The sequence below is a fragment of the Ranitomeya imitator genome, chromosome 6 (assembly GCF_032444005.1).
Source record: "Ranitomeya imitator isolate aRanImi1 chromosome 6, aRanImi1.pri, whole genome shotgun sequence".
Taxonomy (NCBI): domain Eukaryota; kingdom Metazoa; phylum Chordata; class Amphibia; order Anura; family Dendrobatidae; genus Ranitomeya; species Ranitomeya imitator.
Genome location: NC_091287.1, coordinates 36,496,795 through 36,522,089, shown reverse-complemented (window position 1 = coordinate 36,522,089; position 25,295 = coordinate 36,496,795). Strand labels below are relative to the sequence as shown.

At 43.7% G+C, this 25,295-nt stretch overlaps 1 protein-coding gene across 1 annotated transcript in view; it reads right to left on the bottom strand.

Annotated features, from left to right (window-relative positions):
- FAM171A1 (family with sequence similarity 171 member A1) overlaps positions 1 to 25,295 on the bottom strand; it is a 103,773-nt gene that overhangs the window by 4,590 nt on the left and 73,888 nt on the right. The window contains exons 4-6 of the mRNA XM_069729451.1: positions 24,551 to 24,709; positions 21,579 to 21,755; positions 1,155 to 1,271 (exon numbers count right to left, since the gene is read on the bottom strand). Coding sequence (XP_069585552.1) covers positions 1,155 to 1,271; positions 21,579 to 21,755; positions 24,551 to 24,709 — 453 coding nt within the window. The remainder of the gene's footprint in view (positions 1 to 1,154; positions 1,272 to 21,578; positions 21,756 to 24,550; positions 24,710 to 25,295) is intronic.

Genomic DNA, 25,295 nt, shown 5'->3' with positions numbered 1-25,295 from the left:
TTAAATTTGCCCTGTTTTGCGCATATCAGTCTCTAAAAGGATGCCTCCTTACAGGCTCTATTTTCCCCACAATTGCCGTTGAAACCGTCCTATAGCAGTTTCAAGGTCCCTGGTCAATCATGCACAATGCATGCTCTTCTCAGTTGGCATCCTGGCAGCATAGCTGGCTGCAAATGCTGCTCTGTTGATGCATATGGCAGAAGATAATCATTTATCACATGCATCAGCAGAGCAGCAGTTGCCATTTCACTTCACTGATTTGTCAGCAGCAGGCAACAAACAAAGCTCAGCTCTGAGTAGTATTTACAAGTTACATTTTGGAGGGTTGCAGAACAGTTGAGCTCCGCTAGAAACCTGATAATAAAAAAACGCACTGCAGCTGTACTGATGTAGATGGCAATAGATAACTGACTAGGCCAGGCATATAGGTACAAGAGCAGAAAGGGAACAGAAACGTATGGTAAATTCTATGATGCTAACTTAGAGGTGGGTCTAGTCAGGACCACACACACAAACACACGAGAGGGGTCTGCAGCACTGAAGATAAGCAAGTGCTGCTTGGAAATATAGTTTGAAGCTACAAGAAAGTCTGTACATTAAAATTAAGAATACATTTACTGTGCTTTGTGAAAAATAATGTGATTGTGGGAATAACCCTTTAAAAAATTTCCAGTTTATTTTTAAAATGTGACTACTTTTCACATTGTTTGATCGCATATAAATTATATTACGCAATATTATATACTGCAATGCTTTAGTTTTGCAGTATGCAGTTATTTTAATTTATTTATTTTTTAAAATCACTCTTGCATATTAAAGCCATAGCTGACATAGTTGACAGGACTTCTCCGCCAGGATTCTACCACAATCTCGGATAGCAGCATTTACGGGGTAAACTGCAGAGAAGGGAGCTCAACTCTGATCGCTGCGGTTAGAGGCAGGTGCTGGCTGTGTTACACAGCCCCCTCCATACAACAGTGACACGCATGCACACGTTGCAGCACATTAAAGGGTTAATTGGCTGAACAGGCACAGAGCGAGACCCTCATGGGTCCAGTACGATTGTCTATTGTACGGCTAGGCCATTTATTTGAAAGAACATGATCTCTTTAATAAGAATGATAGGTGTACTTATATATTACTAGACTTCTTACCTGGGTTTGAAGGAGACATGGCTGCAACCCAGTATCCCATCTGCGGAGCAATGTAGGTCCAGGTCAGCTGGTGTCCTTCCTGTTGGATGATCCCGATACTACTTTTTACCCACGTTCCTGTCAATGACAAATATGGAAGCATTAATAATTCTAGCAAAATGAAGGATCAAACAATGAAGGAACAAACAATTTTGTGCTATGAAATAACCACAATAAGAATATTGCAGTCCCCTACTGCAACAAAAATCAAATACTCAAGATGACCACTAGGTGGAGCTGTTGGGTCAAAAACTCAGAACATACCCTATACAACGCAAAAACAATGGACAGCAAGACAACCATGCTCTAAAAAATATATGATCTCCCAAATCCGTATATCTAGGAGTTTGCAATATAGGAGACGTTTTCTAGTCTGGACTTCGCATTTTTAACAAGATCCTATAAGGCGGAGCTCGGACTAGCGTATTTTCGGTCTGTGTGTATGATGAACAGCACACGAACCAATGTATGGCAATAGCATAGAAAAAAAATAAAAACTCACTGCATGCTCAAGTCAAGCAAGTTTGATTTACAGACAAAGCTCAAGTGTGAATGACCAGTGGCGTAGGAAGGGGGGTGCGGGGGGGGCGGTCCGCCCCGGGCGGCACAATGCAGGGGGCGGCCGGCGCTGAAGAAAAAAAAAAAAAAAAAAAAGACGCCCCTTTAAATCTTCGGGCGGCGCCGTCCGCCGCCACGACCAGGGCCAGCTCCCCCCACCACCGGACCCCGCCCCCCGCTCTATACTCACCTCTCCTGGTTCCTGCGGCGCCGGCAGCTGCAGCGTCCTCTGACTCTGCGACGTCTCAGAGCAGAGGGCGCGATGACGTCACTACTGTGCGCGCCGCTCTGCCTCTCTGTCCTGAGCGTCGCAGAGCCGGAGAGACGCTGACTGCACCGGACCTGCGCTAGGAACGGGAGAGGTGAGGATTTTACTTTTTTTTTTTTTTCTTTATGTCTGACTGTCTGGGGCTGGGGAAATGCTGGACACACTGGGGCAATACTGGAGACCATGGGGCAGATTGCTGGACACATTGGGGCAGTACTGGAGACCATGATGGGGCAGATTGCTGGACACACTGGGGCAATACAGGAGACTATGGGGCAGAATGCTGGACACACTGGGGCAGTACAGGAGACTATGGGGCAGATTGCTGGACACACTGGGGCAATACAGGAGACCATGGGGCAGATTGCTGGACACACTGGGGCAATACATGAGACCATGGGGCAGATTGCTGGACACACTGGGGCAATACATGAGACCATGGGGCAGATTGCTGGACACACTGGGGCAATACAGGAGACTATGGGGCAGATTGCTGGACACACTGGGGCAATACTGGAGACCATGGGGCAGAATGCTGGACACACTGGGGCAATACAGGAGACCATGTGGCAGAATGCTGGACACACTGGGGCAATACAGGAGACCATGGGGCAGATTGCTGGACACACTGGGGCAATACAGGAGACAATGTGGCAGAATGCTGGACACACTGGGGCAATACAGGAGACCATGGGGCAGATTGCTGGACACACTGGGGCAATACTGGAGACCCTGGGGCAGATTTCTGGACACATTGAGGCAATGCTGGAGACCCTGGGGCAGACTTCTGGACACACTGGGGCAATGCTGGACACTGGGGCAGATTGCTGGACACACTGGGGGTAATATGCTGGACACACTGGGGCAATGCTGGACACTGGGGGTAATATGCTGGACACACTGGGGCAGACTGCTGGACACACTGGGGAAAGGCTGGACACTGGGGCAGATTGCTGGACACACTGGGGGCAGTGCTGGACATACTGGGGCAGATTGCTGGACACACTGGGGGTAATATGCTGGACACACTGGGGCAGATTGCTGGACAACATGGGGGTAATATGCTGGACACACTGGGGCAGATTGCTGGACAACATGGGGGTAATATGCTGGACACACTGTGGGCAGGACTTGAGGCATGGGCAGAATGTAGATACGGGGCATGATTGGAGACACGGGGCAGGATTGGATCATGGGGCAGGACGGATACGATGGAGGCTGGTGGGGCAGGATGTGGAGATCATATGGGGTAGAATGGATACTCATGAGGGCAGGATGCGAGAACATATGGCTGGAGCCAGGAATGAGAAACGGGGCCAGGGTGGGGAATATTATTACCATAGGGGCTAATTAAGGGATATTATTACTGCAGTGATGTATTTATTTTATTTTTTGAGTATACTGTTTTAAATGGGGGGGCGGTCCTGTTACTGTGCAGAGTGACACTATATCACCTTTTTTTCTTCATGTGATGTAATGTAGAAGTTGTGAAAAATTAAGTAATGTGTTCTGCAAGCGGAGCTCGAGATAACTGTGTTATTTCCTGCAGAAACGAGTCCTGGCTGGAAGGAATGATGGCGGTCTGTGCTGGCTGAAAGATGAAGGACTTCACCTAGAGACGTCACTGGTGAGTCAGTGTTACCTATACACTGACACTATACACTGTATACTATATAGAGGTCCTGTGTATAATGTCACCAGTGATCTCTGTATTACCTCTACACAGACACTGCATACTAAGTACAGATCTCCTGTGAATACTGGCACTTATGGTGATAGTATTGTGGGTTTTTTTTTTATTACTGATCAGTATTGTAGTATTCAGTCACTATGTGGTGGTAATATGTGGTCTGGAAATGGTGTTGTGGTATTTGTCCCTTGTATGTAGTATTATTCGGTCACTATGTGGCCTGGTCATGGTGTGGTGGTATTAAGTCACAGGTGTGGCATGTGGGGGTGACACCATTAGGCCCAGTTTAAGTTCTACAAAACAGGAAAACCGTTTTTGGTAACCTTTGTGTGTATTGAGCCGGGGGGGGGGGGGGGGGGGGGGGGCGCCAAACTCGGGAACAGCCCCGGGCGGCAAAAGCTCTAGCTACGCCTCTGTGAATGACCCCTCCTTTGGCCATCTAAAAATAAAAATATTTTGTGTTGCTGTATCCATAAAAGTCCGATATATAAAAATATAACATTGCTTAACCTATAAAAAGGTTAAAAAAGAAGAATCAAGAACACCAGAATTTACATTTTTTGAGGGCTGCACCACCCTCATTAGTGATTCAATAGTAAGTGATCAAAATGCAAACTGGTACCAATAAAGAGTAACATAGTAACATAGTTAGTAAGGCCGAAAAAAGACATTTGTCCATCCAGTTCAGCCTATATTCCATCATAATAAATCCCCAGATCTACGTCCTTCTACAGAACCTAATAACTGTAAGATACAATATTGTTCTGCTCCAGGAAGACATCCAGGCCTCTCTTGAACCCCTCGACTGAGTTCGCCATCACCACCTCCTCAGGCAAGCAATTCCAGATTCTCACTGCCCTAACAGTAAAGAATCCTCTTCTATGTTGGTGGAAAAACCTTCTCTCCTCCAGACGCAAAGAATGCCCCCTTGTGCCCGTCACCTTCCTTGGTATAAACAGATCCTCAGCGAGATATTTGTATTGTCCCCTTATATACTTATACATTGTTATTAGATCGCCCCCCAGTCTTTTTTCTAGACTAAATAATCCTAATTTCGCTAATCTATCTGGGTGTTGTAGTTCTCCCAGCATGCAAAAAACGTGCATCGCTTTTATTGATTTTTTTTTTTTAAGTCCAGAATTTTCTTAAGGCTCTTTTTTTAATTTTATTTTTCATTAAAACTCTCGCAAAAAAACAAGTCCTCGCACGGCTACGTCAATGGGGGGGGAAGTTATGGTTATGACTCTTGGAAGAAAGGAAGGAAGGAAAAAAAAAAAGTGCAAAACAAAATGGTTAGCATTCATTAGGCTTTAAGTCTATAAATATGGTAGCATCACACAAAAGATGTAGGCGGCATATATGGAAAATAACAGGAAGAGATTCAGGGTTGTCCATAGCAACCAATCAGAGATCAGCTTTCATATTTTAAACGGCTCTGAAAAAATAAAAGCTGAACTCTGATTGGTTGCTATAGGCAACGAAGACCGTTTTAGGCCTTCATTCGTGTTTGCTATTGACTAATGTTGCACGGTTCAGTGTAAAGAATATGGAGCAATACTTATTACCAAAATTGTACCGTTAAGCGCCTGGGCCCCAAAGCTAAATAGGGCCCCTTCACATACCATAGCTCACATGCGATTGCTACCTATGTCCCTGCCCCACAGAAGGCCTCGGGCCTGTCTTTTCCTGACTGGCTTTTTAACAGATGCTTAATCCGCTCCATTAATGATGGCATCTTTGTGCTGGTCAGAGCCTCTTAACCCACTTGTGCTTGGCAGGGAACGTTGTACACATGATTCAATGGCTACGTAGATGACAGGGCCGGATAAACAACAGGGAACATGGCAGTCAGTGAAGCAAGGCATCACAGGGCTTTTCTCTGTCTGCCTCTCGTTTTCGGCACATCCTCCATCAGATCTACTGGATAACATAACGGGAAAGCAAATTGCTAAAAAAAGGGAACTGAAAAATTGAGCAAATGGTGGTCCAATAACCCAAAATATGTGATAACTCCGCACCACTTGGGTCCACAATTTGACACTAACTGAACAAAACAGACCCAATTTAAGAAGTTGGATTTTGAAAATCTTTAAAAAAATAAAATCTTGCATTAATTTTTAGATCATTAAATGGCAGATTGAAAGGAACCAAATTGAATCTGTTAATATCAAAATTCTGAGATTGCATAACAGCGAGATCAATATTGCAACATCACAAGCATGAGCAAAGAAAAAAAATATATATATTATATATATATATATATATATATATATATATATATATATATATATATATATATATATATATATACACATATATACACACACATACATCCATACATACTGCTTTCAAAATGGCTTTATGACCTTTTCCACACTGATAGATCTCAATTACTGCGTTTCTCCTTTGTTGCAGAACTTCTTTGGATCGCGACATAGGAGTGAATGGAGCTACAGACACGCATACACACTTCTGCCCCAATTTAACAGGGAAAAAGTACCCAGCTTTGATTTTGACTGGGGGTCTCAGCAGTTGGATCCCTCCGATCTAGAGATGAGTGAATTGATGCAAAGTGAAATACATACACACCAGAATCTGAATTTTTGGCGATTCGATACACATGAATCCAGCAAAATTGGAGGATTTCTCCAAAAGCGATATAATAGTGTGTGGCAAGCCATATTTATGATGGGAGCAGCGCAGACTGTATCCCTGTAGGAGACATTTTAATTTGTCCCACTTTATAAAACCCTGTTTCAGTACATCATTGTCATCTTTGACATAGTGCTGGCCTGATATACCGCAGTGCCAACTTCCTCAATGAGCAATAGATGAGAGTATAAGAAGCCCCCAGTAATTGGGAATATTTAATCATCCTTAATGTGTTAAATGCTCGCTTATAAGACATGACAACTGCTCCTTTTAACCATCCCTGGGTACCATCTGACATCCCGGCATTGTCATGTTAATATTCATTCATGTGTCAGATGAGACAAGAATTCGCAAATAACCTGCAAATCCTAGCAGGAAAAGAAAAAAAAAATAGCGGATGTGAAATATTTGCATTTCGTACATTGTTAGCCGTACGCCAGATGTTCATTTTTCATTTAAAAAAAATTTCTTGTTTTTTTTTTTCTCTTTTTTCTTTGAGATCTCAGAACCGTATAAGACTTTGTAGTGCAAATGAAAGAAGGAATCAGCTAAAATCCGGCTTTCCACCACCAAGACATTTGTGTGATGAGGGCTGATGAATATTTAATTGGAATTGATATTTTATTCCCCACAAAATGCTTAACAACAAAAATCTGCCCATTACTCCGATTTTACCACTGAATCAGCAAAATACAGACAACGAGGCTCAAATGAAATATTAACCTTTTAATATCAAAAGCTACATTTTGGACAAAATTCCATTTTATTATATTTTCACATCGGAGTGGTTGAAATTTCATGTAAAATTTATATAATATTTTAGATTTTCAGATATATTTTTTAGAATATATCAATTTTTGCAGAATGGTATAAGCACCTTTAGGATACTTTAGTTTTGCTTTTTTTTTGTCAAGGCAAAATTAAAAAAACAAACAAAAAAACCCCACCCATTAAGACAAAGGAGTAACAATTTTGTCTTTTTAATTTAATTATCCTCTAGGCATTGTAACGTTCTGAATTTTTGTTATGTACTTCATTGACTTTGCTTCCTTTTCTCTCAAACACTGCTGCAGTGATGTCTGAATGCACACTTCAAGCTCCTTTAGAAGCCGCTTTCAACTGCTGCAAGGCAAAGATCTATACAATATAGTAAAACAATCAGAGAATGGGAAGTACCGTACATTGTCTGAGTATAAGGGAGGAAGTAGAGATACTCAGGCAGGGAAAGCCCAAAAGCCCACTATACAGTTTGAACATGATGTATTGATTTTTCTGAGCAGAAGTTGAAAGTAGCTTCTAAAAGGAGCACAAAAGCAGCATACAGTGTTTGGGAGAGAAGAAAGTAATAGTTACGCCGGTGTCTCGCACAGGTAGTAAGTGCCACCCTACTCACCGTGTGTACTGCTTTGCTCCTCCCAGTGTTTGAGCTGCCGTTTCCTGAAGTAATTAGCTTCCCTGACCTATCCCCTTGCCAGCAGGTCCTCCACTTTACCGGAGCTTAGCTTCTGTTGCAGGTAGTAACTTGTACTCTGGCAAGGTGTTTTGCTCCTTTTATCCTGTTACCAACTTGGCTGGTCTCCCCGTTCTATCGGATCTCTCCATTCCTGATCCCGGCTACATATCTTGAATCTGTGCTGCCTGCCCAGACTCCAGACCACTTGACTATGCTTCAGTCTTTGCCCTCCGCACTCCTGCCTTGACCCACTGGTCTGCTGCTCAAGATCCGGGGACTGCCCTGGAGTGTCACCTAGTGATTACCTACGGCCCAAATCTACCCTCACCATCAGAGGCTCTAGAGAAAACCGGGTAGTCACTTATTCACGCCCCTCCAGGGTAAGCCTGGCCAGTGGGCCCACACCCACCAGAGTCGCAGTAATTAGATTACAATAATTCATGCTCTCACTTAAAATGACTGAACATTTTATTACAACCATATCATGAAATTTTATAATAATGGAGAGATACAACTCAACTTAATTAAAATATGAATTAAGTAGATATAATCTGTTCTTTTTTATTATTTATTAACATAAGGGTAAGGTTTCCTTGTGACACCGTGAACTGTTCACAGATCAGCCAAATGGGTAGTCTGTTCAGGCGATCATCGGCGGCTCTGTCACATTTGACGGCAAAGCGCAAGTTTAAGCTAATGAGAAGTCAACGAGGTCGGTGGGCCGCTCTTTATGATGGATGTTGAAAAACAAATGTGGCCATGGCCTTTTACGTGTCAACTTGCATATATGTCGTATATCAGAACTCCTCTATATGCCACGTACGGCCAAATTCAGACGTCTCTATATCATGGTCCAAGGATGGACTGTGAATTCAAGACTGACCATTGGTCTTTGGTCAGCCCGATATACTTACATGAGGCTGTTGAGTTCGGTCAGGAGACCCTCTGTCACAGTCCTACATTTAGATGTCTGTATTGCATTGTCCAAGTACGGTCTAAAAAGATATAGATGAGAGAGAAGAGGTGTCCTCTCTTCAGGAACCCCCTACATAGACCAGGGTGGAGTTCCTTAGGGACCTGATCTCTATTAAAGGGCCATCTTTTGGGAAGCCAGCATTCGGAAATAGTAACACATTTATTACGATGACGTTATGTATCTGGATATTTCCTGTTGTGTATTTACTCATAGTAACAAGACAACCTTTATTCTTTCCATCGGCAAATAAAACAGCGATTCGAAACCAACAACTTTTCCATCCCTCCACCGAGTATTTCACATGGTGACAGACAATAGGGCAAAGGCTAATGTACCCGCATGGTTAATTACAGTACTTGTCATTTTGCATTCACTTGCACCCTGGGTACACACTACCCAAGTCTCAGTTTATAACCCCATGTCAAGTAATTATCCAGAAGGTTGACAAGCAGTCACGTCTTGTAAAAGGGCTAAATGGATGTAAGAAGCAGAAGACATGGGTTGAAAAGATCCTGATGGGGAGGGAATCTGATGTCATCTACAAAGAACACATCTTCAGCTGAAAATTACCAATGCAGAGCAAAGAAGGCCAAGAAAAAAAATGTTCAATGATATAGGCCATTAAGGGGTTCTCCAACACCCTCTACCTACATACCGTTATTAAGAAGTGCTGATGACGTTGCATCGGCAGGAGCTTGCCGCGAGGAATAATCGGCAGGTATCGTGCACCCTTTCTACTGTATTCTAAATAAATAGGCGAGGTGCACAACTCATGGCTTTCAGCACCACCACTGTGCATTGGAGAACCCCTGTAAAGCAATCCTTTGGCCATGTCCACACAGAATGGATTTGTCATAGGTAAATTCAAGTTTTTGCTGCGTGTTCGCCAGGGTATCTACATTTCGGCTTAGTCCCACTGTAATTTAAAGGAGATAATCAGAAGCTTTTTTGGTCAGAATTATGGGCAACTGAATGAGATGTAAAATGTTAAATACCTCATTCCACACACCGCTGGCGGAGAAGTGGCACTCTTTCCACCCTATACTCAATAAGTATGTGTACCATAGCTGACAAAAAAAAAAAAAAGGTTTATACGTAAAAACTGTACCCACAGACAAGTCCCCCATAAGTCAGAATGCTATGATGACCAGTGACCTATACAGTGATAGCTGCTCATCTAGAGAAAAAAAGTCAGAGTGCCCCCGCAGGATTAGTCAGTTACTGCACATCACCGCTAGACACATTCACATTCCATCAAGTGATATGTGAATGTCAAGCACCCCTACACTCATTGTAATCTAATGATTTTGTATCGACGGCGGGTTGATATGATTGACAGAATTAACAAATCATCATTTTAATCAACTCATACATAAAAGGCCTCTGACAGACTGGGAATGCCCTGACCAAACCTGCAGCCCCAACTTATAGCAGCAAATGTGACATCTGTTCTCTGTTTTAATGAGCTGAGTGGGTGGGAATTGAGGTAATGTAGAGGATTAACATATTGGCAAAGTGAGCACTGACAGGCGAAGAACAAAATCTGCAAAAATACTGAAGGGTCCTAATGATGTGTGATAAATATAAAGTGCAAGAAAAACAGCACTCCGACTACATTAAGGGGTGATGCCGATGCAGATTTGGACAAAAACCCCCTTAAAGAGGCAGCGGGAAAAAAAAAAAATCACAACTGCACAACAAATTCTGAAAAAAAACAACAACTATCTATATACACACACACACCATACATACACATGTACCTCATACCTCCAACACCTGGATGGGAGGTATGAGTCACCGAGGTGGCTAGCCTCGGTGGTGCAAGTACCAGAAATAAGGTTCCAGCAACAGTAGGTTTCCGAGAAGCTTTTAACTGAATCAGACTTTAGGTCCGGGTTTTAGGAGCGATCAGAAGAGATTGGGTGGGAATGGTCGCTCCCAAATCTCCAGTCCAGGCTTTGCAGGTGCTTTATAAAAAGGTAGCTGAGCAGACTGAGCAGTCTATGTGTAGGAGAAAAGGATCTTTCTGTGCTAGTCAATCTCTACCAATGGGAGAGAGAGTGGACTTTATTCTAAACAGGTGAGCCCATATCTGCTATGTGAACTGTTTTGTTTATTCTGTCACACCTTTGTGCCCAGCAAAGGCTGCTTTTATTTCTGAGCAGTGATCGTTTATTGACTTTAATTAAGCAGTTCACTGTTTGGACACAAACTGGATCACTGTGTGTACTCTACCGGCTGCCAAAGAGTGGGAATCCCTACAGCATATATAGTTTAGATTTCTAGGCTTAATGTCCATAAAGAGATACGATACGTTAGATAAAAAAAAAAAGCATCTTCAGTGTATGACGAAAAGATAGGCAACTACTCCAACTACTTGCCATTTCGGAATAAAGATATTAGTTGCCCGTGAACAAGTCCAAAGTGTTTGAGAGCTCTGCCAGGGGGGAGGCTCCTGCTGCAGCTAGTTGTTTTAGAGCCACACACGGGCAATAAAGTGAAGGAAAAAGGGGACATGGCCGAGCTTCTGGGACCAATAAAACATGACCCTCAAATTACCGTATTTTTCGGACTATAAGACGCACCGGACTATAAGACGCACCCCAAATTTGGGGTGAAAATTGCAGAAAAAAAGATTTTTTATAACATGGGGGGTCCGTCTTATTGTCCGAATTTACAGTATCTTATGGCGGTGGCAGAGCAGGGTCACAGGAGGCAAGGTGTCGGCAGAGGTGGGGTGATGCTGGGATGAGGAGGTGCTGGGATGAGAAGGTGCTGGGATCAGGAGGTGCTGGGATCAGGAGGTGCTGGGATCAGGAGGTGCTGGGATCAGGAGGTGCAGTGTGAGGTATGGCGTGAGAGGGGTCCCTGGCGTACCATGCAGGCTTACCTAGGAGGCAGAGGTGCGGTGGCAGAGGTCCGGTGGCAGAGGTGCGGTGGCGGGGGTGTGGCGGCAGAGGAGGCGCAGTAAGCGGGGTCCCTTTCCCCGGTATGGTGATGCAGCAGGCCCGGTATGCAGCAGGGCAGGGTCAATCCTCTTGTTATCGGTGGGCGCGGCCATCTTCCTGAGGCCGCGCGTGTGCAGATGAAGCGCTCTGCTCCCGGGGCTTCAGGAAAAGGGCCGCGGGAGGCCGCGCGTGCGCAGATGGAGATCGCGGCGGCCATTTTCCTGAAGCCCCGGGAAGCAGAGCGCTCCATCTGCGCACGCGCGGCCTCCGGAAAATGGCCGCCACCACCGATAAGAGGATTCACCCGGCTCTGCTGCATACCGGACCTGCTGCATCACCATACCGGGGAAAGGGACCCCGCTTACTGCGCCTCCTCTGCCGCCACACCCCCGCAACCGCACCTCTGCCACCGGACCTCTGACACCTAGGTAAGCCTGCATTGCGACTATTAGACGCACCCCCCATTTCCCCCCCTTTTTTGGGGGGGAAAAAGTGCGTCTTTTAGTCCGAAAAATACGGTATATCTGCAACAAATTCTCTCAAATTGTGATATCAATGAAACAATACACTGCAACACCTTCAATTCTTTTTCAGTGCAATTTTTATTAAAGTCTTAGTAAAGAAACCTAAAACTTATTTAAACTTTCCCCAAGTATTTTCAAGTACCAATATTTTTCACCAAAGTGAAGTTTACTCCATCGGAAGAGAGCGCTGAACTTCATCTGGCTGGCTTCGCTACCGTTATCTATGGATGATATTAGAAGCCGATGAGAACCTCAACATGGGTTTTCAAAAGCAATTGTCAGCAGGTTTTTGCCATGTAATCTGAGAGCAGCATGACGTAGGGCAAGAAAGCCTGATTCCAGCGATGCGTCACTTTCAATACTGCACCAAGCAGTCTAGTTAGAATCCAGTTTTCCCTGCTGGAGATTTAGCAGTGCTCAGAATGCTGAGCTGTGTATAACTCCGCCCACACCAGACTAGCAGCTAGCTCTGTACACTGTGATTTGTCAACAAGCTGGTGGGGGTGGGGTTCCACAGATTAGCCTGACTTGCTTGCAGGTGAGACTTAGTCCGGCAGTGATAATATCCTGCTGATAAACCACTGATTGTACTGAAACTACAGCACACAGCCTAATACGTGACACATCCCTGAAATCAGGCTCTCTGTTCCTACTTCATACAGCTGTCAGATTCTATTTAATTCAGAAACTTATGGCTTGTACTAAAAGCCGACCCCACCTCCCACATTGGACTAAACCTCACTTGTGTGAACATACTGGTGGTTGCAAATACTTGCGTAAGGTTGGAATAAATTTTCATGTGTGTTAAAATTTTGATAAAAAGTTCAGAAGAAAGAACAGATTACACGATATAGACCAAACTCTTGGAAATCTTTCACTTTTAAATTATTTTCAAGTTGCCAAGGAACAGGAACACAGTCTTCCTATTTCTAGCCATATAACTTCCTCTGCTACCATCTCTAAAATAGCGACTCAAATACATTTTATAGTGTTTGTTTTGGAGAGATATGTCTTTATAAAAAAAAAAAAAAAAAAAAAAACCTTTCCCCAATCCAGAGCTATTTTTTCCCCTTCTTCACTGCTCTACTCCATAAGAACATAATTCCATAAAACATTATGGGGGGGGAGGAGGGTTGGGGAGTTTATGGTTGCAAAATATTTAGATTTGAGAGTCCTCAGGTGGTGATACCTTTTTATGGCTAAAGGTACCGTCACACATAACGATATAGTTAACGATATCGTTGCTTTTTGTGACGTAGCAACGATATCGTTAAGGAAATCGTTAGGTGTGACAGCGACCAACGATCAGGCCCCTGCTGGGAGATCGTTGGTCGCTGAGGAAAGTCCAGAATTTTATTTCGTCGCTGGATCTCCCGCTGACATCGCTGAATCGGCGTGTGTGACACCGATCCAGCGATGTCTTCACTGGTAACCAGGGCAAACATCGGGTTACTAAGCGCAGGGCCACGCTTAGTAACCCGATGTTTACCATGGTTACCAGCGTAAACGTTAAAAAAACAAACACTACATACTTACCTTCAGCTGTCTGTCCCCCGGCGCTCTGCTTCTCTGCACTCCTCCTGCATCCTGTGTCAGCACCGGCCAGCCGGAAAGCACAGCGGTGACGTCACCGCTCTGCTTTCTGGCTGACCGGCGCTGACAGTGCAGAGGAAAGCAGAGCGCCGGAGGACAGACACGGAAGGTAAGTATGTAGTGTTTGTTTTTTTAACGTTTACGCTGGTAACCAGGGTAAACATCGGGTTACTAAGCGCAGCCCTGCGCTTAGTAACCCGATGTTTAGCCTGGTTACCGGGGACCTCGGGATCGTTGGTCGCTGGAGAGCGGTCTGTGTGACAGCTCTCCAGCGACCAAACAGCGACGCTGCAGCGATCGACATCGTTGTCGGTATCGCTGCAGCGTCGCTTAGTGTGACGGTACCTTTAGTGAAGAGATGGTAACAAATTGCAAGCTTTCGAGACTACACAGGTCTCTCCATCCGGTCTAGAATAATACAACATTTGAAGAGTCACCTATTTATAAACAACAGGGTACAGGAATAATGCAATAGATAAGACAAGTGACGCGATGCAGAACTATCATTATGCGAGAGGGATAAACAGTTGTGTCCATAAATATTGGAACAGTTCATAGATAAGGAGTGTGAAAGTTTTATTGTCCTGTGATTGAGGTCGGGTCAATAATTGTGATGCCCCCACAAGGTCTGAGGAGCACATTCGTTAGTTGATGTGGAAAGACCAGAGTATCAAGGAATCACCTCCTACATTACAAAGCTGAAGAAGAAAATAACCGGGTACCTCTAGTTGTCACCTACGATCCAAATCTGGAGGTGCTAAGGGGAGCTGCAAGGAAATTACAATCCATTTTTCCAGACCCCCCACTACTGTGTTTTAGGCAGCCCCCAAATCTAAGAAGCCTCATTGTCAGAAGCTCCCTGTCCTCTTCAGGAACCCTTCCTTGCAACCAGAAAAAAAACGTAAAACCTCTCCATTTATAATGCCCATGGACAACATAAAGATCCCCAATTCACATCAGGACTAAAAGATCACAGGTTCCTTCAGCTGCATCATATCTAATGTGGTGTACCTAATTATTTGTACTAAATGTCCAACTGGGGGTCTGTATGTGGGGGAGACAGGGCAGAAACTGAGAACAAGGATGAATTCTCATTGTCACAATAAGAGAAAAAAAAAAGAATGGATCTACCTGTGGCCAAACATTTTTGTATCCCTGATCACAGCATGGACATGAAATTACTGGTATTTAAAAGGCAACTTCAAGTCTCAGAGAGACAGACGGATCTGGGAGTATAAACTCACGACAACCTTTGACACACTCCGTGCAGGAATGAATGTGTAGAACTACATAAATCCATGCAACATCAACAAAGGAAGGCGCTCCTCAGACCCCGTGGGGGCATCACAACCCTGGACTAGACCTCAATCACACGACAATAAAACTTTCATATTCCCTATGAATTCTATGATCTGTTCCATTATTTACTGTTTATCCCTCTCCCATAATAATAGTTCTGCTTCACTTCATTTGTCTTATCTATTGCATTATTCTTGTGTTCTGTTGGGTATAAATATGTTATTCTATGCCAGATGAAGAGCCCTATGTAGTCTCGAAAGCTTGCAATTTGTTACCATCTTTTCAGTTAGCCATTAAAAAAAGGTATCAACCACTGACGCCTCTCAAATCTAAATATCTTTCTATCTACTGGCTAACAAGGTACAAAAAATATCTTTACTATATCTTTTAAATTTGTTTTTACAGAGAAAGGAGTCAACACTGCTGAGCTGCAGTACCGCACATGGCCAGGGGTGGTGCTGTATTTAAACCAAAGCAGTCATGTTTTCATAATTGTGTACTAGCTCTTTAAATTCAGGTTACCATTTTCCAGCTGGTCTCATTATTTATCCTATACATTAATTATCAGATTATTCCAAGGTGTTTGCTGGATCTGAGTTAATGTCCCTTAATCATCTTATAAAATCCAAGCTTTACCGAGCTAAAGGGGTTTTTAAAGTGAATCCAATTAGGTGGCTGGAAATTAAGGTTTAGAAAAAATAAATAAGAAAACCGTGCCAGCTTTCTGATAAAAAACAGTGCTACACTCACCTACAGGCTCTTGCCGATATTGCAGCTGATGAAGAGGAGTTCTTCTTCGAAGTTTAAATCACATGATGGCTGGGGGTTTTGGAAAACTTCACATTACCATTAATGAATATTATTATATATAGTAAGCCTGGCTACAGAAACTTGTAAAAAGGAAAAAAAAAAAAAAAAGAATGTAGACGTAAAACAAAGCCCGGGTTTGTCTACAACTAAAAATGGAAGAAGTTCCTAAGGAAAAAAAAAAGTGAATGACTCCCAAAGTGCCCGTAAAGGTTACAGATAATTTTCCTGTAAACGGCTCGCTAACCCGCATCTTTATTTTCACTTTTTTGTAAATGAGTCTGCTCAGAGTTTACTAGTGTTCGGGGCGTCCCCAGTGGTTTGCACTAAAGCAGGCCGTATGCATTACATAAATGGTGGCCATAAGATTTTTCAGCCGGGATATGCAATAATGGTATGATCGGTGGGGGGGTTCGACCTCTGAGAGTCCCCTGGATGCCAAAAACCAAAAAAAGACATTGGTTACTTTGACATTTCATTTGTAAATAGGGAATAAACGGAAACCTGTCGTCCTTGAATCGGTGGGGTCCTAGCAGTCGAGCCGCTACTAATCTATCACCACATGGCAGTGTTAAACAACCGTCGACAGGATAATATGATAAAGATCGTTTAATAGCCAGTTTACACAAGCAGACTGCACTTCACATGCGCACTGAATGGTCGGTAACAGATCATTCAGTGTCACTAAACTCGGCAGCACAGGTCCTGCTTACCACAGCACAGGTCCTGCTTACCACAGCACAGGTCCTGCTTACCACAGCACAGGTCCTGCTTACCACAGCACAGGTCCTGCTCACCACAGCACAGGTCCTGCTCACCACAGCACAGGTCCTGCTTACCACAGCACAATGTGCAGCTGAGTACAATGATCTTTTGTGCAAACCAAAAGATCATTTGCTCGTTTGTAAAGTGATCGGTAGCCTGTTTACACCAAGGACCTCTCCGGGTGTAAATGCAGCTGTAGGCCCCATTCACACATCTGAGTTTCACATACATTATGCGGTTTATTCTTTTCTTCTGTCTAGATAAAACACGTACCCATTATTGTCCATGAGCCTTTTACCATGCCCATATTTTTTCCAGACCAATGCAAAAAAAATAAAATAAAGTCAAGAAATGTCCAATTTTGATCAAACTGTCCCACCGTGACCCGCAGAATAAATATTACAGGTTAGATACTGTGTAACAGAAGGACTTTCTAAATTGGCAGAAAGACAGGATTTCTCACATGGAAGCGCAGTGACCAGGTCATTGTCTCCTTGTGTAGTCAGCAAAAAAAATTTCCCGATCTCATTACTGCGGAGGCAGCATGAAGAGGCCTATTAATTTCCTTCTACATGGGGACAGCTAATCGGAGCTTCTTAACAGTCGGCAGTGACCTAAATCCAGTAGCCGTACTAGCCCTCCCAAGGGTCACCTCTGAAGGACAGGAAAACAAGGCAACACTGGCACTCATTAACCTACATGATGGTTTTCGGTTGCCCAAACATTACATTTCTCAACCTGTGCATTAAATAATGTTTTGTACAGTTAGTCATAACCGATGAACATTTTCATCCTAGGACCATTATGTATAAGCCGTTAATGACGTAAACAATTCGGTTAATCGTCAATATATCCAACCTATTTTGATGGGATTCACTACCTAGTGCGAATTTGTCGTAAGTTACAAATAGGAATCAGATGAGTTGGACGGCAACCTATTGGTGTCCTAACAATCATTAAGATAAATGGAAGCCTCCGGTGGAACACTTTCAGGCTCAAAAATTGGGGCATTCGTGGAAGAGGTCTTATAGAATACATATACTATATGGGCAAAAGTATGGAGGAGAAGCTTTTAGGACTTTCAATTCTAAAGCCATGGGCATTAATATGGAGTTCGATTCCCCTTTTCAACCAAAACAGCTTCCACAAGATTTGTACAAGACCCGGGCTGACAATTTCCTGCTAATTCGCCCCAAAGGTGTTGGATGGGGGTGAGCTCAGTGCCACGTCAAGTTCTTTCCCACCAAACTCCCCCCAACAACTTTATAGATTTTGTGCACTGGGACACAGTCATGGGGAACAGAAAAGGGCCTTCCCTAAAACATTCCCACAATATTGGAAGATACAATTGTCCTACATGTCTTGTGCTGAAGCATTAAGATTTCCCTTCACTAAAACTAAGGTGCCAAAACTGATCCCTGAAAAACATCCTCCTCTATCAAACTGTACACCGGGCACAATGCTGTCGCGTGGTTAACATCCTCTTTGAATCACCAAACCCAGACTTGTACATCAGATGCCAGATGGAGAAGAGTGATCTCCACACAACACACTTCCTCCAGAGTCCAGTAGCGGCAGCTTTATACCACTCCATCAGACGCTCAGCATTGTGCTTGGTGATGTACGGCTGCATGCAGCTGATTGCCCCCGTCGGGAGCTTCATGGCCACAGTATTTGTGCAGATGTTAATACCAGAGGAGTTCTGGATTCTGCAGTTAAGAAGTTAGCAGAGTGTTGGTGTCTTTTCTGCCCTCTGCTGTATTGTCTATGTCAGCATTAGAAGTCACACATGGTCAGCAAGGAGGAGTCCTAATGGGACATGCAGGATGCACTGCAGGATGGAGCTTAGACGATTGATGTGTAGTACTCAAATGTCTCCTGTTAAAAGCTGCCATGTTTCAAAGACGTGATAATCGGGAATGAAGATATATAACAGTATAAAAAGTCTTAAAACAATTCCACTCGTTTGATTTTGTGGAAAGGAAGTTGCCAGGAACTAGTTCTCCACCAAGAGCTTCGTCTGGTTTGCTTAGTCAACATATCTTCCTACTACAAAAAGAGAGTCCTTTGTGCAACACAATCTGACTGATAATATGAACACACAGAACTTGTATTAACAAAACGCCTTAATCAGATATGTGTCCGGCCACGTCTTGGTCAATGTCATGGCTTCTCCACTCCCAGGATAAACAAAAAAGAAAAAAAAAAAAAAGGCCAAATACAGGATTAAAACTGGTTGATCAGTCATATCCTGGTTGCTCATATCTAGGATCCCAGCAAACATAACAGAAAGCCATTTTTCTTTTTCATTGTTTTTTTTTTTTTTTTATCTTAGGGCTCCTTTTCACTTGCGAGAAATACGTGCGAGTCTCGCATGTTAAAACCAAGCTCTGGCGCCAGCACTTGGGAGCGGAGCGTGCAGCTCCATGCATTGCTATGTGGCCGCACGCTCCGCTCTGGAGTGCCGGCGCCAGAGCTTGGTTTTCACATGCGAGATACGGACGTGTTTCTCGCAAATGGAAAAGAGCCCTTATTCTTAGAATCACAGAGAATGTGCTCAGTGTAGATGAGCCGTGAATGATGCAGCTCTAGGAATACAGCTCTGGAGTATAGTTATACGCTGTAACTCAGGGTCAGTAAAACATACAGTGGCATTTAAAAGTTTGAGTATCCCCAGTCAAAATTACTGTTACTGTGAACAGTTAAAGGGAACCTGGTCACCCCCCCTCAGGCGTTTGTAACTAAAAGAGACACCTTGTGCAGCACTAATGCTGCATTCCGACAAGGTGGCTCTTTTAGTTATGCTCCTTGCACACGCTGAAATAAACACTTATAAAATGTGCCCCCTCATCCCTAATCACCGTGGCATGCGATCCCTATCACCTGACGCCGCACAGTCTGAAGAAGGCAGAGGGAGATGAGTGAGAGGCGAAGATATGCACTGCGCATGCCCATGAATCCCAGCCCCGCAGTGTGAATAAATCAGAAGACACTGCGGGGTGGGATCTCGGGCATCGCGGCCGCACAGGCGCAGTCAGCCTGATATCAAATGATGTCAGAAGACGGGCAGCGCTAACTACGCATGCCCAAGGGATAACATAACAGCGCAGGCTCCGGGACAGTTTCAAACGACGCTGAGGAGGCGGCGCCCGGCACAAAAGGGACATGAATGACGGCTGTGCTGCTTCTAATTAGAGGGGAAAGGCCTGCCTCCCTGGCTATTTCACGGTATGAGGGGGCACATTTTCTAAGTGTTTATTTCGGCGTGTGCAAGGAGCATAACTAAAAGAGCCACCTTGTCCGAATGCAGCATTAGTGCTGCACAAGGTGGCTCTTTTAGTTACAAACGCCTGAGGGGGGTGACAGGTTCCCTTTAAGCAAGTTACATAGACACATACATTTTTTTTCCCTATTTTACATTTTAAAAATTACAAAAAAAAGAAAAATGGGCCAATGCAAAAGTTTGGGCACCCGTGGAGATTTGTGTGCCAAGATAACTCTGACCAAGCTTTCAGACCTTAATTTAGCCTGTTATGGTTATGGCTTGTTCACCATCATTGATGGGAAAAGGCCACATGATGCAAATTTCCCAGCTTTATAATAACCCAGCCTCCTCTAACCTTGTGCCAAAAAACAGCAGCCATGGGTTCTTTTAAGCAGCTGCTTAGCACTCTGAAAATGAAAATGGTGGAAGCCCACAAAGCAGGAGGTGGAGGCTACATGAAGATAGCAAAAAAGAGTTTTCAAGCGGCCCTTTCCTCAGTTCAAAAGGTTATTAAGAAATGGCAGTTACCAGTAACAGTGGAGGTTAAGATAAGGTCTGGAAGACCAAACAAAATTCCAGTGAGAGCTGTTCACAGCATTTCTAGAGAGGCAAATCAGAACTCCCCGCTTGACTACAAAAGACCTTCATAAAGATTTAGCAGACTCTGGAGTTGTGGTATATTATTCTACCATTCATCTGCACAAATATGGCCTTCATGGAAGAGTCATCAGAAGAAAACCTCTCCTGTATCCTTACCTTAAAATTCAGAGTAAGAAGCATGCAAAAGAACATCTAAACAAACTTGATGCATTTTGGAAACAAGTTCTGTTGATGGATGAGGTTAAAATAAAACTCTTTAGCCACAATGATCAAAAAGGTATCAGTGAAGAAAAAAGGGCACAGAATTTCAGGAAAAGAGCATCTCGCCAACCGTTAAGCATAGAGGTGGATCAATCATTCTTTGGGGTTGTGTTGCAGCCAATGGCACGGGGAACATTTCACAGGTTGAGGGAAGAATGGATTCAATGAAATTTAATCAACTTCATAACTTCTGTAAAAAAAAGCTGAAGTTGAAAAGAGGATGGCTTCTACCAATGGATAATGATCCTAAACACAAGCCAAAATCCACAACAGACGACCTCAAAAGGAGCAAACTGAAGGTTTTCCACCGGTCCTCACAGTCCCCCGATCTGAGCATCATTGAAAATCTGAGGCTAGACCTCAAAATAGCAGACGATGCAAGACAACCGGGGAATCACAGAATTGGAAGAATTTTCTAAGGAAGAATGGATGAAAATCTCTCAAATAAGATTTGAAAGACTGCTTAAACTTTTGCCTTGGGCCCATTTTCATTTTTGTAATTTTTTAAAATGAAAAAGATGAAAAAATATATAACAACTTTAGGCATTTTAGAGAATATTTAGTTTTCAACTTGCCCAATCTTTTACATGCAACTGTAAGTTATGTACATGTTGATTTTCTTTTTAGGTTAACTTCCCCATTAAGTCTTGTGCATAGGAAACCTGCAAAAATAAACACAAAAAATGCCCCCCCGCATGCACAAAAGTATACAGTAAGGCATCTTACCATGGTATTGGTCAAATCTCCACGCGGGCACATGTGCATTGTGTTTAAGGTTACTATGGGAGGGCAAAGGAACAGTCACATAGATTGGGCCCTGAACCAATATGTCCGTCTTATCACTGCCGAATAAATGGATGCTGACTGCGGTGACTGGGGTGAGGTCAAAGCGGCTTCTGTTCCCTATGAAAAACATACAAAGAGCAGATCAATAATAGTAAGCATGACCACACATTTTTGCACAGTATAAAAGTATTAGAGCCAGCGTGAAATGTTTGGCCACGGTCCGTCCTAGGCAGAAAGAAACTGCAGATTAAGCAGGAAAATGGTGACACACTTGGCGCACCTGGCGCGCGTTACCCTGAACCATACATGACACTTCGCTTACACGTCTTGCCAAGTCTCGTCCAGCCGCACAATATGTCAGCTTCCTCACTCATTTAATTTCTTAAACTACTAAACATGCCCTCATTATTTTGAGCTTGGCTTGGACCTACTGGCAACTCCGTACTACGTGCAGCTCTTCCAAGTAGCAATTTCCACATATCCGTCCCTGTGCTCGTAAAATATGCAACCGGAGCGGAATAACACTTTCTAATTTTATTTGGACAGAACAGTTAAGGCATTTCAACAATTTTTGCTAAATTACGTGTCAAAAAAAAAAAAAAAAAAAATATCTGAAAAGTAGGTGTCCCATGTCAACACTTCTTGTACTAAGCTCTACTCTCTACAAAAGCGTAGATCTGGATGGAAAGAACAAATTCACACTTAGGACGAGGTTGATCAAAAAGAGAATACAAAAGTAGTGTTATCATACTGAAAACTCTAGAAACTGGGCTAGCGGCATACATAGAACTGTTGCAATGGGGCCCTGTGATTTCTAACTGCCCCACCAGCCCGCCATTCAGCATGACTGGCTCCCAACTGCCTCTATTCAGTATGATTGCCTCCACCAGTCCCCTACTCAGTGTAATAGTCCCCTGAGGCTCCTCGCTCAGTATAATGGCCCACTCTGTATGACTGGCCCCTCAAAAGCCTCCCAATCAATACTATTGGTCCCACCACAAACCCCACATTCTGTATGATTGGCCCCCACAATTAATGATATTCACAAAACCCCCCAAAACACTGCTCACCTCACCCTGTCCCCCCAGCGCTCTGCTCCAGTCTGTGCAATGTGCGTACTGAGACTTCAGCACAGCAGGCGCGATGTAGTGAGGTCATCATGCCTGGAGTCCATCAAGTCTCAGACTCACACACAGGATTAATGGTGGAGCAGGGAGCCCTAGGCTTGCAGCTCTGGTAGTACGCCCCTGAATTAGACCTATACCTTTAGCTAGTGATTAAACAATTTGTAATCCTTAAAAAGGGAAGTTGAATAAAGAAATACCTTGATATCTGTGATCCAATGTCTTATTCCAGAGAAAACCACATTTTTCCCCAATATGTAAATGAGCTATTAAGATCTATGGGCCGGACATAGATCTCCCTGAGAATCTACCTCCATGGCTTATTTTACTTGAAAGGGAGTGTTCCAGTGCAATATGTAATAGCTGCTCTCCTGATCTTACTGCAAAGCTGTGCGTGATTATAACTAACAGTACAGCAGAACTGAACTTTGTATCTTTACACATTTGCAGCGGCGGTTATCTTCCCATACTGCCTCAAACATAGATGTGTGTGTTTGTTTTTTTCATTTGACATAAATGCTGTCGTTCTAGAACCTGGAATGTTTTTTTTATGTCCCTGGGCCTCTTCATTCCAGAGATATGGCTCCTCCTTCCTTGCTTATAAAACTAGTATTTTCAGCTAAGTGGGTGCGGCACTCACCTTTCCCATGTGGACATTTTCTTGAGGATCAGGCCCCCTTGGCTATCAAAGTCTAAAATTTTATAAAGGAAGATGGGGCCATTTCTCAGGAATGGAAAAGTGAACAATAAACGAAAAAACACCGCCGGATTCAGGAGAATACCAGCATTTACACCACGTAAAAAAATAAACACTTATGGCAAGTGACATGTCCTCTAAGCTTTTGCTGAACTGCACAAGGTGCAGGCTGCGGTCACATCCTATTTTACATATGGTTATGTTAAGTGGGGCAGAGCGGTAGTCGCAAACGAGCTGCTGTCCGAATTTGCTCTGGCACCTTACAGTAAAGCGGTGTCCCAGTGTGCTGTAGGGTGCATCACACTGACTTTAGGCCTCCAGGCTTCTGTCCTCAGGGCTCACCGCGTACAAGGAACTTGGTGTCCAAAGCATTGTAACAGTCAAACTTTTACTAAGCAGTTCAAGTTCATCAGGTGGGTACAGGTGGGCTAGGGCTCAGCAATTCACACTTTCTTCCTTTTTAGTACAATTCCTCTTTAGTTGTGTCACCCATTCGTCCTGGACTACCTCCCAAACCAAAGACTCCAACAGCCTCAGGGATTTGTTGTCCACTCCGGCAGTGCGCCTAGGACCGGCCTTCTGCCCCATTTAATTCCACGTCCACCGACCTCCTGATGTCAGACGACCAGGCCTGCTTCTTGGTACCTGTCCCTAGCCCTAGGCTCCAGACGGTGCTGGAGAGTCCAGCAGGGAACTCAATTTCGCCTACCACTGCCTCAAACGGTTGGCCCATGCTGCCCCTAGCAGCCCACTACACCTCAACTTAGCCTACACCGACACTGAACTCCCCCCTACCCAGGAAGTGCGCCCCTTTCACCAGCACTAGTGCCCACCCACTGGGCTAGTTCTATCCTTAACCAGTTCCCATATTATATACTAAAACTATTATCCTATATCTTATGCCATCCTATGCTATACTCACATTATGCATTAACACCTTGTATACTGTACATCACATTAGACACGTTACCTTTACAAATAAAACTGCACGACGGTATTCACACAGTGCGTCTGTTGTCTGCAAGGGTAGGATCAATGGTAAGAAAGTCCACCATTCCTACATTTAATTAGGAGTTCGGCAGATGTCCTACCTGATGAGTTTCCATCGGTCCCTTGTAAATAAGGAAAACTTTCCACTTCTAAGGAAGTGCTGGCAACAGTCAAAAATGCATTCAGATCTTTATAGGTAGCATTTCCAGGGAGTTCCAGGGCGCTCCTGTCAAAGTGCACTCGAGGCTGCAGGCGAGACCCTGTATGGACCACAAACATGAAATAGTCAGGTCAAATAAATCGGATTGCTACAGTAAAAAAAAAAAAAACAAACAAAAAAAAACACAAGACAATCATTAGCAAAAAGTCACATAAATGGCTTTGTTAATCAGCACCAAGTTAGATTTGTATAAAGAGGATGCAGCTGTCAAGCGGTGACATTCCTCATCTCATAGGTGACATTCCTCATCTCAGCCTGCTTTAGTAATCAGATTTTTCTAAAAAAGTACATTTAGGGTAGTGAATCCTTTCCAGCATAAAGCATCCAGTATCCAATTCTGGCCTCGTATATATAAAAACTGATTTTAAGGTCTGATGATCTGATGAATAACGGCCACGATACTTCCTGTAATCATCAATTTATGTCAAATGCTCGATGGAAAGAAGTTTCTCCATTACAGTTACTGCCCAGAATGTACTAATCCATTTGGAAGAGATACAATGAATAATGAAGGTACATTACTTAGAGGATCTGTCCGCTCTCCAGCATCTTATTTTATAGGGTAAAAGTACTTGCAAGTAACTTTTCAGATGAAGTTGTCCTGTATGTGTACATGAGAAATACTA